General features: G+C 41.2%; 2 protein-coding genes across 4 annotated transcripts; one reads left to right on the top strand and one right to left on the bottom strand.

The window, feature by feature from the left end:
* Window positions 1-784: 784 nt before the first annotated feature.
* On the top strand, window positions 785-3,167 carry LOC115673629 (60S ribosomal protein L19-1). Its single transcript, XM_030595844.2, has 5 exons — window positions 785-946; window positions 1,900-2,022; window positions 2,266-2,579; window positions 2,784-2,836; window positions 2,917-3,167. The coding sequence occupies exons 1-5, from the start codon at window positions 835-837 to the stop codon at window positions 2,939-2,941; spliced, it is 627 nt and encodes a 208-aa protein (XP_030451704.2). The 5' UTR covers window positions 785-834; the 3' UTR covers window positions 2,942-3,167.
* Window positions 3,168-4,157: 990 nt separating this feature from the next.
* On the bottom strand, window positions 4,158-10,596 carry LOC115673549 (probable ethylene response sensor 1). Of its 3 annotated transcripts, none has more exons than XM_030595757.2 (6): window positions 10,430-10,596; window positions 8,675-9,604; window positions 6,109-6,477; window positions 5,724-5,990; window positions 5,332-5,459; window positions 4,158-4,880 (listed from the first exon to the last, which is right to left on the bottom strand). In XM_030595757.2, the coding sequence occupies exons 2-6, from the start codon at window positions 9,581-9,583 to the stop codon at window positions 4,643-4,645; spliced, it is 1,911 nt and encodes a 636-aa protein (XP_030451617.2). In that variant the 5' UTR covers window positions 9,584-9,604; window positions 10,430-10,596; the 3' UTR covers window positions 4,158-4,642. The 3 variants fall into 3 exon arrangements, with proteins under 3 accessions (XP_030451617.2, XP_030451618.2, XP_056170773.1); XM_030595758.2 differs by lacking the exon at window positions 10,430-10,596 and adding an exon at window positions 10,219-10,349; XM_056314798.1 differs by lacking the exon at window positions 5,724-5,990.
* Between the last annotated feature and the right edge of the window lie 1,224 nt (window positions 10,597-11,820).

Here is an 11,820-nt window from a genome sequence, read left to right as displayed (position 1 = left end):
CTGCACGTTGGGGTGTTGATCTTGGTGGGAGGCAACAATGCAATTTCAATTGGCAATGCTTTTTCATCGCGAACGAAATAATCAATTTTTTCATATATAAAAAAAATTGTTAATACCATCAAAGTGGATTGGCTCAGCTGATAAGGTTCGATCTCTCTGCACACCATAACCAGATTCAAATCCTGCTGCCAGGAATCCCTTTAGAAGGTGATTTGTAAATCCACTATAAGACCTTCTAGGCCTGTGCTATGCTTTACTTTGGCATGAAGTAACCTCCCCTTCTTCTAAAGGCTAATATCATTGCAAATCCTAAACCGGTCCACTCATGCTACATTAACCCCAAACTAACTTTTGACTCACCAAAAATACCAAACTAGTACGCCCCATGCCACGTTTACCCCAAACTAATTTTCGTACCACAAAAATTTTTCAAACTGGCTCACTCGTGCCACATTTACTCCCAAACTAGACGTATCGGTTCAGATTTTTTGGGACATAAAAATTAGGATAAATGTGACACGAGTGTACTATATTGGGATATTTCGTGGTATTTTAATCCCAAAAGGGAAAGGCGATCCTGTCTCATTTTTCAGGGTTGAAACTTTACAGGGATCTCCAAACTGGGCCGAACGAGTTCAGCAAAGCTTCAAATCAAGGTGATGGGTGTAAGAAATACAAGGAAAGACCAGGCGAAGAAGCCCAGCCCATCACAGAGGAAGCTCTGGAAAACCCTAGGCAGAAGCTGTGGTATATAAACACTCCGCCTTATCGCTTTCCATCTTCTCTTCAGCTCTTCACCCAAGCATCGCGACCAGCGAGAGAGAGAGGTGAGAGATGGTGTCGCTGAAGCTTCAGAAGCGGCTCGCCGCCAGCGTTCTCAAGTGCGGCAGAGGCAAAGTCTGGCTCGATCCCAATGAAGTCAACGAAATCTCCATGGCCAACTCCCGTAAGTCGTGACGCCTCTCTCTCTCTCTCTTCGTTTTGCTTTTCCTGCTGTATGCTTCGTGCGTCTATCTGCTCGTGCGTGTCGTGTCTCCTAGATGTCCGTTCGGAGCTTCTGTTGTCATTGTCTCGGTAGCAAATGGTGGGTGGGGGAGGGGGGGGGGGGGAAGAGATTGAACAACGGGTTTTAAGTATTTGGGTTGATTGGTGAGCTTACGTACTTGGAGGTCAAGTTTCTGGCGCTGTTAGTATGGAGGATGAGGATGTGAAGGCATTTCTTGGTTGGCTGCCATGTGAATTCGCTTGTGTTTGTTGCTTTTTTTGTGTGGCGTTCGTGTTTCTTGTGCTCTTTGCTTAGTGTGCTTGCTGGGGCGGGATCAATTGGTCTTCCGTTGCTGTTAATGTGAAGAGTTGGTGTTGTGGGTAGGAGAATTTATCGACAAGCGATTGTGTGGTTTCCGCGACTGGCCTTCGATTCTGCTGTTTGGTTCGTAAGGAAGGAAAGGAACATTTGGAGGACTTCTGGTTGTTGTTTTTCTTTTCAGCTTCATTTAGAGGGGCTGAGTGGGATCTTGGCTAGAGTTATTGTGTTAAGACTGTGTACGTTTGGTTGTGTCAGTTGAACTTGCTTGTTGAGTCGCTACTAACTTCCACTCCTTTACTTTCTATCTGGGTTCGCATCGCAATCAAAGTAATCAACATCTCAACTGTGGCTTGCTTGTTATTTGGGTTCTTCTAATCGATTCCACATAGAGGACAACATTCAATTTAGAACTGTTGATCCAGTTTCACGAGTAATTTCACTAGCACTGCATTCCCTTGCTTCAACATCACCCCTCGCAAAGTGGTGGCACTTCCTCTGAGCACTGGTTGCATTCTTCTTGTCAGCCAGGAGTGGCTCAATAGTTAAGTTTCTCTTGCCTTCATCAATTGACAACAATTTGGATGTTTACACAGGCCAGAACATCAGGAAGCTGGTTAAAGATGGTTTCATTATCAGGAAGCCCACTAAGATCCACTCTCGATCTAGGGCACGGCGCATGAAGGAGGCCAAGAGAAAGGGCCGTCACTCAGGATATGGTAAGTTTCATCTGAATGGAGAGATCTTCCGAAATTAGAGCTTCAGTATAGTATGAGCTCAGTATGTTTATTTTATTTTTATTTTTATTTCAAGTGGGAACAACTCTGTACTGAAAGGAAGAGCTTTTTCCCAATGTATTATGTGTCTGTATTGTAATTTTTAGTCTCTATGACATAACCATTGCTGTTGGGAAGCTAGTAAAACCTTAGGAGGCTGTGAAGAGTAACTTGACCTGATTTCAGGTAAGCGCAAGGGTACGAGGGAGGCAAGGCTGCCCACAAAGATCTTGTGGATGAGGAGGATGCGTGTCCTTAGGCGTTTGCTCCGCAAATATAGGGAATCAAAGAAGATTGACAAGCACATGTACCATGACATGTACATGAGGGTGAAGGGTAACGTATTCAAGAACAAGCGTGTGCTGATGGAGAGCATTCACAAGTCGAAAGCAGAGAAGGCCAGAGAGAAGACATTGTCTGACCAATTCGAGGCTAAGAGGGCAAAGAACAAGGCAAGCCGGGAAAGGAAATTTGCTAGGAGGGAGGAGCGTTTGGCCCAGGTGACTCTTATCACCAGCTAGACAATATATAATGATTAGACGAGGGAATCAATTAAGTTGAATTTCGTAGTTTGAGTCCAAAAGTAATTATCTTGTGTTTAAAGAGCCAAATGAAGTAAAACAAGCTCTGAGAACAGATGAATGAAAATGTATTTATGTATCATAGGTGGATTCTAAATTGATTCCCTTGTCTAAATTGAACAGGGACCTAGTGAGAAGCCAGCAGCAGCACCACCAGCTACAGCACCTGCAGCTGAGTTAGTATATGCAACAAAATGGGCAGATTTCTCTTTATCCACAGTTGGATTTATCTGAGAGAATTTTATTTGGCTTTCAGGGTACCGAAGAAGGCAAAGAAGTGAGACCCGTGATGAAGAACACTGAAGAGTACACAAATTTTGGTGTTCCTTGTGTCTTTAGTAACTATGTTAGATTATTTTTGCCTAATTGTTTCTGTTTGTCCTGGACCTTACTCTTTCATCTGGTAGAAAGACGGAGTCTGATGATTTTGAAAGTTCTATTTAGATCCTTGTCTTTCCAATTATTACCGTGGATTTCATTCTTTTAGTGTTGCACTTATTTTGAATACTCGGGTGTGGCTGTTTTTCTCTGATTCATCCTTACTCACTTCGTTAGATCCATCTTTGCGCATTATCAATTTGTATGAATGAAGTTTCTCTTCTGAAAAAGAGAGAGAGTGGCAGCATTGGAAGCTGGTACACCCATACGTCGTAGATGCAGCAGGGTGCGTTACTTATAGCAGTTACATTTGTCGTGACTAGAGTCGAAAATGATCACAATTCGTGGTTTTCTGTTATCATGTGGGGGTTTATCTTGCGTCAGAATAAGCAAAGCTGATATTGTCCTGCATACTTCAGGTAAGAAGCGTTGTGCTGCTTAAAACAGGCAAGCACCGTGTGTTAATCTTGTCTATCAAGAAAATTGACCCCAAAAACGATTATGTTTTGAATTAAGGTCTGCTTCTGGAGTGGAAGATGGGAAATTCTTCGTTGGGACTTAACAAAATGACCAGCCGGATGAAAAATTTAGCATCCTGTTTAGGATAAAAAGGTCTGTTTTCACAAGTTAGAGCATCGTCTTGCCTAATCTCTGGCATAGGTAAAATCTGAGTTTTGAATAAGGTCGCAGGAACAAATCTCAAATGCTTTCTTGAGCAAAAGAAAACTACTGGCAGATATCAAGTCGTGTTAATCAATACACATTTCTTGCAAAGAAAACTCCAGACTTAGTCAGATTCATATTTTGCCCAGAAAATGGAGAGTTCCTCCGGACAAAGCTTCCATCGCATGTAAATCTGCGTGAGAGGCTCTTGTGAAAAGCTTGAGATATCATTCGCAAAAATTAGGCGAGTAATTCCGAGAGCTTGCTCGTGCCGCGTTCAATTCGGCCACGATTCGGCCATCCCCCAATCCCCGCCCGGAAAGAAAAAGGCAAAGAACAACAACAATACTAATAGTTATTGCTATTATAATACTAAGAAATTTGCAGAAGGAGAGTGATTTGGTAATAGATTTTGCTAATAACTCTTAAAGTGCATGTTAGTCATTGCTCCGCATATAGAGAATGTGAACCATCATCATTGCGAATCATCCCAAACTATACAATAGTGCATCATGGACCTGGTTCCTACGATTATGTAGGGCAAGTGCAGACGCAAGAAAACTGAGAGTACAGGGATCAACGGTTATTCTACTGGAACAGTCAGAAAGTTATACTCACAAGACTGCTTGGACACTTGCGTCAGCTCCCCCGCGTTCTAGAGAATTCATCCCAATCCACCTTCAGTAGTATATGATAATTACTGGATCATACAAAAACTCTTTTACTTACAAAAAAATAGAAGGGCCTCCCTGCAAAACTTCTTACTCACAACCTCGAGACCTCTCTAATCAAGACATAAAGTTGATGCTTTGAAGTATCACTCAAGTATCAGATGTGTAGGCCTCCAAGATGAAGAGGCATTATGCAGTTAATACCCATTTTTCACCTGAACAATATCTTGGGAAGACCTCGTTGGGATACACCAACTTGCATTCGAGACTTCAAAAACTTCTTTGATACTGGGAGCTAGAGGGGACCGTTCTGTCAGTATCTCTGTGAGGTTTGTGCTGAGCAAAATCGGCGCTTCCATGACCAGACTGAGCTCTAGGTGTGCTCTTGTGTGCTGCCGAGTCATTTGCATTGCTGCATTTCTGTAGTTTGATGATAAAAGTGACTTCGGTGCCCTTGTCGTGGCCTTCACTCTCGATGGATATGTGACCTCCCATGAGATTTATAAATCTAAAATCATGAAAAGGAGAGTAGGCGAGATCTCAGATCACAAAACCAAGATAATGCAATTTCATCCGGTGGCTTGCAAACTTTAGTAGACAAAAGGGTCGAGAAAATTATCTCTGAGATATCAGGAGTGTCCAAAAGGGATCAGAAAAATAAAATAGTAACCGCTGCAAATAAATCAATCCACAACCTCGAGGGTTGCTATTTGATATTATGCTTTGAGAAGCCTAAATTTAAGGTTCAAAGATCCATGGATCTTTTCTGACTCAACTGAACTTATTTGAAGCCCTCCCAAGGTTGGACATTCTGACTCACGGTTCAGTGTGCATGAGACAATAGGGCTTCATATGCTTGAGGAACTAGCAATCAGTAAAGCGTCCAAACGACCATATATGCTTACACAAGAAAAGAAAGTTGCAATTTGAGCAAAAGCGTTAAGCAGTGTGCAATCTACCTTTTGCAAATGGCAAGTCCAAGTCCTGCACCGCCACTACCTCGATTAGATCCACTTTGAGGATGAATAAATCTCGTAAATATTTGAGAAATATCTTGTGGCTGTATGCCATAGCCAGAGTCCTTAACCTGTTATGAGAATCCAAGTCAGTTGCGTCATTAAGACAATGATAACCCAGATCGATTTTTACAAAAGATAGCCATGTTTTCTGATATGGGATGCGCTGTAATTCAAATTTATCAGAGCAAGAGAACGTGAAGCAAAGCAAAATATATAGCAAGCCTAGAGAGAGAGAGAGAGAGAGAGAGAGAGAGAGAGCTGAAGATAAGGAGTTTTGCTCAAAAGGACAATCTATACATGCTAAATGAAGCTAAACTGCAAAAACCATCAACCTGCACTCTCAGGTAGAAGTGGGCACTGCTAAAGACTGGATGGAAATCGGGTGGTCGCCACTCCGCTAAAGACTCTGGTTTTGCAATGGAAGCTACAACTGATACATAGCCTTGCTTTGTGAACTTCACCGCATTCCCAATTATATTTAGCATAGTTTGCATAAGGCGTTTCTCATCGCCAACAGCATGGGTAGGCAGGTCAGGAGCCAGAAATGCAGTCATGGATAGTTTTTTCGCAGAAGCAATGGGCTTTATCAAATTAATAACCTGGGCTTATAAGATAACCAATTAATCATGTTGCTTCTCGGATAAAGCAAATTAATGGACAAAATGAAGATTATTGTAAACTTCTTAAATACTGATAGCAAAAAGTTGCTATGTTTACCTCTCTGATGCTACCAGGAAGGTTGAATGTTCCAATGTCTAGCTCGAGGCTGCCATCCTCAAGTTTAGAAAGGTCAAGAACATCATTAATAAGTGTCGCCAAGAGGTTGCTGCTCTTCAGTATGGTTTCAATCATAACCCTTTGTTCGGGAGCCAATTCGTTATCTAGAAGCAGTGAAGAGAGCGCAATAATTGAAAGAAATGGTGTCCTCATTTCATGATTCATTACTGCTAGGAAATCATTGCGAGCATGGATTGCCATCTCTGCCTCGCGGCGAGCTAAATCTAAAGCAATATTCTGCTCAACAAGCTGATCCCGAGCTCGCATGGATTCTTCAAGAATAGCAGCATGTGAGAGAGCCACAGCTACCTAAATATGAAATTGAGATGCAAATTCAGCAGCCAGATAACATGGAAATCCTGGAACCAGTTTCATGATTTTTGAAGCAATAAAAACTAAGGAACCTAAGGAAAAAAAAAGTATAGAATGGCACTTGTGGACGGAAATATCAAAGTCGTGAATGATTGATGAGAAGCTTCAAGACGATGAAGACAACATATTCCCCAATGTAACACAAGACTATCATCCAAAGAATGCCAACACACCACCACAAAGTAGACATAAGGCGAGGAAACCTTCACATTCTTTCTTTCTCCGGTTTGAGTGATGTTCCAGACCATAATATCTCTCTCAAGGAGAGATTATCTAAAGAAACTAACAAGCGGGCAGAGTTTCAAAATTAGTTAGAATCAATCTTCAAAATTGTACCCTCTTCTTACTTCCAATACACTCCGATCCTATTATAGCAGCAGATATATCCAATTTATCCACCAGTATCGCCTGCTCCTTCTAGGTTTTTAATTTTCAGACTCCGCAGAAGGTTTCATGTAGCAATTGCTAAACTAAACCCCAAAGGCCCAAACTTTAAACAAGGACAGTCAAGGTTTTAAATTGCGGTTGCGGAAACCGTCACACCGCAGTTGTCATGGATGCTGACATAGTGGCTTCCTAATAGGTGATAGTGGTTGTGCAATTTCATAAAATTTGCAAAAACATGCCAAAGTCCTCAATTAACTTGTGTGAAGTGTATAAGGTTTATTTATCTATATTATGTTAGAGAGCAGTTCAAGTATTTAAGGGTGCCAAAAAGTTGAGTTATATAAATTTATGGATAGATTTGACAGAGAGGATAGGAGATATAGTTTGGATTGATGAATTACTCTCACACATGGCTATAAGTGATGAAAAGATAAACTAGGAAGTCAGAAGAATCACACTAATACATGACATGTTTACGTTTAAACAAAGAGATATCGCACAATATACCTAAACACAAATATCCTGACACATAGGAATTAGAATACCACAGACACACATGAAAACAACAATAATTATGGTTTATCACCACAATACATAAATACCACCCGCCTAAAAACATTTGACAAAAAAAGTTACCGTCTTATTCTCTCATGATCTTATCTTTTGTTATTCTTTTTCTTTTTTTGTTCTTCTTCTTATTTTGCGAAAGAATGCAAGATTTGGAAAGAAATTGTTTCTTGAGTTTCCGAGATATTTCTTGCAACCACTGCAATATCACAAATAGCAGCCATAAATCCGCGATAGCCGCAATAGCAGATATAGCAGCCACTATGGGCAAGTATCAGATTCTCGCTGCAATAGTGGCCAATAGCGGTAGCGGCCGCCGCTACCATTTTATACTGACCGCAACGTCCGGTGTCGACCACTATTTAAAATGCATGATGGACAGTCCTGACATCAGACATGGATCAGGCAGGGGAAGTGAAAAGCAGAATAAGGAAAGAACCAGAAGCAGGAGACAAGCCGACATATTTAATTCATGAAGAGCTCGTTAGTGATTTAGCATCTACTCTCAGTTGGAAACCACTAGGACAGGAACATGCATCTTAATGAACTTGCATGTGGCCCACACTGTAGCAGCATACTTCTCCCTTACAATTGTTGAAATAGAGATGACGTCTGAAATTGTTATATAGTGGAGGATATGCTAAAATCAGAACTAATAGCATCAAGAAAGAGTATAACGACTAATAAATTTCGGAGGGAAAGATATCAAAGCACCACTTCTCTGCTGTATTAGCATGATATCAAAATCCAGTGAGAGGGACCTGTGCAAAAGCAAGGTAATGGCCAGAATAGCTTCTAGCTTGTGATTATGCAAAGCTACTGTTATTCTCAGTTCAATAATGTTCCATGTTATTATATATCCACCAAACGGGGATATAGGGAGAGCAAACTTCTTGAAATGCGATTCCCATTCCATGAAACTTATTCATAGCTGTGCGTTGCCTAGGCCACCTTACAGTAAAGCCCCTCTAATTCCACTCATAGTGGTCTTTATTATTTGTTTTCATCCTTCTTTCAACCACTGCTTTGTGGACTACCATGCTTAAGTTCTAAAGATTTACAGCTATACAAGCAACTGTGAGAAGGTACGCCCAGTGCCAAACTTGTGAAAGGCATTGTGTCCACGTACATAGAAGAGAAGGTACCCAGGAAATTTTCAATTAAGTAAGACAGGACAAACCTGGTCCGCAACAACTTCAACAAGTTCCAACTCATGCTCTCGCCATTGTCTACCACAGTTTGTAGGGAGAATCAGAACCATCACTGCGTAGCTTTTCACCGAAAGGTCAGGCCAATCATTAATCTGAAAATTTGATAGGTGCAAGAGAGGTACTCGAACTGCGACAACTTCTGGTGGCATATTTCTGCCCACAAGAGGTCTGATCCTAGCCAGAGGACATGTATAGGGAATACGCATCGCTCGTCCACTACTGAAAACTTCATTGACTGTGGGAAGGTTTATCGGAATGGTAAATTCAACCGATAGCTGATGGTGTAGAGTATGGGAGAGCTGCAAGGTCGTGCCCATTCGTGATGGCATCCACAAGGCACATTCCTCAAGCCTTAATGTCCTCCCCAATTCTACAAGAGTTGTTTTCAGTATAGTATGGCGGTCAAGAGTACTTCTAATCTCATGAGTTAGCATCCTAACGTGCCGTCCAGTTTCTTCTTGTGTAAGAATGAGGCCCATTTCTCTGTCGAGCTCTTCAGCTTTACTCTTCAAACGCAATTCCCTAGTTTTTACGCTCAGCAAGTCAGGAATTATGTGGACAAGCATCAAAGCTGTTGCACATGACACAATGGCACAAGAAACTTTCGCAATTGCCATCACCATAGCAACAGCTTTTGAATGGATATTCATTGTCCACAGATTTATAAAGTGAGTCGCCCCACAAAGAACAATGAACGCACCAAACTGCATCAGCACCCATCTATATGGGAAGAACGCAGATTTTTGCACAAAGTATATGAGCTCGAGGGGAATCGAAAAATATGCCAAAGCAATCAAGAAGTCCGATATGTACTGATACTTCACAAGTAGTTCTCCAGGAGGCCATTGGGTGTCGATGCAATCGCAGGCCTCCATCATATAGTAAACCCCTCTCTAAACCTGAGTATTCAAGAAAAAAACAATTAACATCACCACCCACTATGACCTACAAAAAAGCATACAAAACTTTGGTGTACGTGCAAAGCTCCTATCAATTGCTTGAACTGCTGCTTTCTGTGCCCTCAAAAATGGATCTGGTTTAAATTCTGTTGTGGGTTATGAACAACCAACAACTTCTATCACAAACTCGGAATGGTTGAGGCAGAGACTGAGCACATCCGACGACGAAATCGGTCAATGTGTCGCATTATCAAGATGATGCTTGATTGGGCAAGGAAAAGCTAATGATCCAATATGGTGAACTCTGCTTAAGTTCAGCTAGATTGAAAAATAAACAAATTAATGGACCTTCCAAGTGATTCCATCGTTGTCAGTGCGTGCGCGTGTGAGAGGGAGGGAGGGGGATAGAGAGAGAGAGAGAGAGAGAAAGCTTTGATGTCTGAAGATAATTATACAGAAAGTTTTCCAATAGAAAAGGCAAGCACATGATCCAGACCAAAGGGACAGGCATCATACTACACCCACTGATCAACCAAATATAACAGCTAAAAACTCTATCCCCAGTATCCCACATCCGTAAAATGCCAAACAAATTCTTTGAGACAGAGAGAGACCAAGCAGATGGGAATTGGCCTCTGCCTCTTCTCCTTTTTCTTCGGCGCAAATGAAGCACTCTAGTTACCCCAAAAAGGATTATTCTTAGCATGGTCTTGCTCGTACCGAAGACTTCGAATTGAACTTAACAACGAGGAAAGGAAAACATGCAAGAAAATCAACAGACAAGAAAGAAAAAAGGAAAGAAAGAAAGCAACGAGAAATGGGTACCGGACAAGAAGGAGAGGAAGTGATATCAGCTGCCGAATCTGTAATTCCCCATGAAGATAGAGAGAGAGAGAGAGAGAGAGAGAGAAGGCAGAGAACTGAAGGGGGAGAGGAGGGAACGGGAACTGAGTAAAGCCACGGCGTCACGGACAAGGTGGCACTTCTTCTTCTTTTCTAACTTCTTGTTTTGTTTGGCAGACATGTTTCGGAGGGAAAGAATTTTGGAGAGAGACCAGTGTCGTTTATTTTGGCTTCCAAGAAAAGGTCAAAAGCAATCCTTTTCATTTTTCATCAAAATTCAAAATTTTATCCACATTTTCGAAATTATTGGGAGAATTACCTGCCAATTTTAGGGTGTCGAATACACATTTTAAAGGTTTTCGAGCATTTTCCTGCGAAAAAATCAAAACACATGCGCCGCGAAATGCAGACTCCGTTCATAAAATAAGCGTAATCGCATGAAACTTCAACTCAAAATCTTAAATTAATAAGTGAGAGGAGACCATATGTTTATAAAGAGTTTATACACTTTGTAGATCGGTGACGTGCAATCTTCAAAAATAATTAAGCTCTTTAGCATGCGATGTATTTTGGTGTCAGGTCAAATGGCCCCACCCATATGATGATTGTAAGGACATTTTAGGGTCATCAAGGGTCCCACTCTCCTCCCAAATTAGGTGATGGGGGATTAATTAAAAAAAAATGAAGGCGTGCCTAAGGTCGTGTTTCCGTAGCAAGCTGATTAAAATATTCACATGGATACTATTGTTTATTAATCCCTAATTTACTAATTGAATATTCAGACGGTCGTCCAAGTAAAAAGCCTATCTTGAGGTTTTTCCCTCTTCTTCTTAGGTGGTGCGGAATGCAGTAGTGACTAAAAAAAAAACAGCTATGCTTTTTTTTGAAAAAATCCGCGTTGAAATGGAAAGCAAGAATCGCACGCGGTTGTGTGATCTCGTGAGTAAGTGACATCTGCAATGCTTGGATCTTCAACTGGGGCCTTTCAATGGAATATTCATACGCACGGATGGATAGTTGCCCTTATCCTCTGTCCGAGATCATATTTGTGCAAATGGTACTTTTGAAAATCTTCGGATGAAGCGATGGATAGCCCATTTTTTACCTGGATTGGAAAAGATGAACCCTAATTAAAAAAAAAAAAAAAATTTCTAGACCGAGAGATACTTAATTAGTAGGGTTAATACTACGAAAAACCCCAAACCGGTATACATGTGACAGATTTATTCCAAATTAATTTTTGACTACTAAAAATTTCAAATTTATGACAAATTTACCCTCCGTTAGTTTCTGATACATTTTACCGTTAAATTGCTTAGTTGAAGGATACGTGGTAGTTAACGGAGGTACCAGTTTGAGGTTTTACCCTCCGT

Source organism: Syzygium oleosum, unplaced genomic scaffold (assembly GCF_021117445.2).
Source record: "Syzygium oleosum isolate NSW1041296 unplaced genomic scaffold, Sole_v2.1 Sole_v2.09, whole genome shotgun sequence".
Lineage (NCBI taxonomy): Eukaryota > Viridiplantae > Streptophyta > Magnoliopsida > Myrtales > Myrtaceae > Syzygium > Syzygium oleosum.
This window is presented reverse-complemented; position numbering and strand designations above follow the sequence as displayed.

What these genes read in the sequence shown, in the direction of transcription:
- LOC115673629 (XM_030595844.2), top strand. Translation starts at nt 835, where the DNA reads ATGGTGTCGCTGAAGCTTCAGAAGCGGCTCGCCGCCAGCGTTCTCAAG. An exon ending in AATCTCCATGGCCAACTCCC is followed by an intron (nt 947 to 1,899) that starts GTAAGTCGTGAC and finishes ATGTTTACACAG; the next exon opens with GCCAGAACATCAGGAAGCTG. An exon ending in GCTACAGCACCTGCAGCTGA is followed by an intron (nt 2,837 to 2,916) that starts GTTAGTATATGC and finishes TTTGGCTTTCAG; the next exon opens with GGTACCGAAGAAGGCAAAGA.
- LOC115673549 (XM_030595757.2), bottom strand. Translation starts at nt 9,583, where the DNA reads ATGATGGAGGCCTGCGATTGCATCGACACCCAATGGCCTCCTGGAGAA. An exon ending in TTCCTGGTAGCATCAGAGAG is followed by an intron (nt 5,991 to 6,108) that starts GTAAACATAGCA and finishes TTATAAGCCCAG; the next exon opens with GTTATTAATTTGATAAAGCC. An exon ending in ACTTCTACCTGAGAGTGCAG is followed by an intron (nt 5,460 to 5,723) that starts GTTGATGGTTTT and finishes TTCTCATAACAG; the next exon opens with GTTAAGGACTCTGGCTATGG.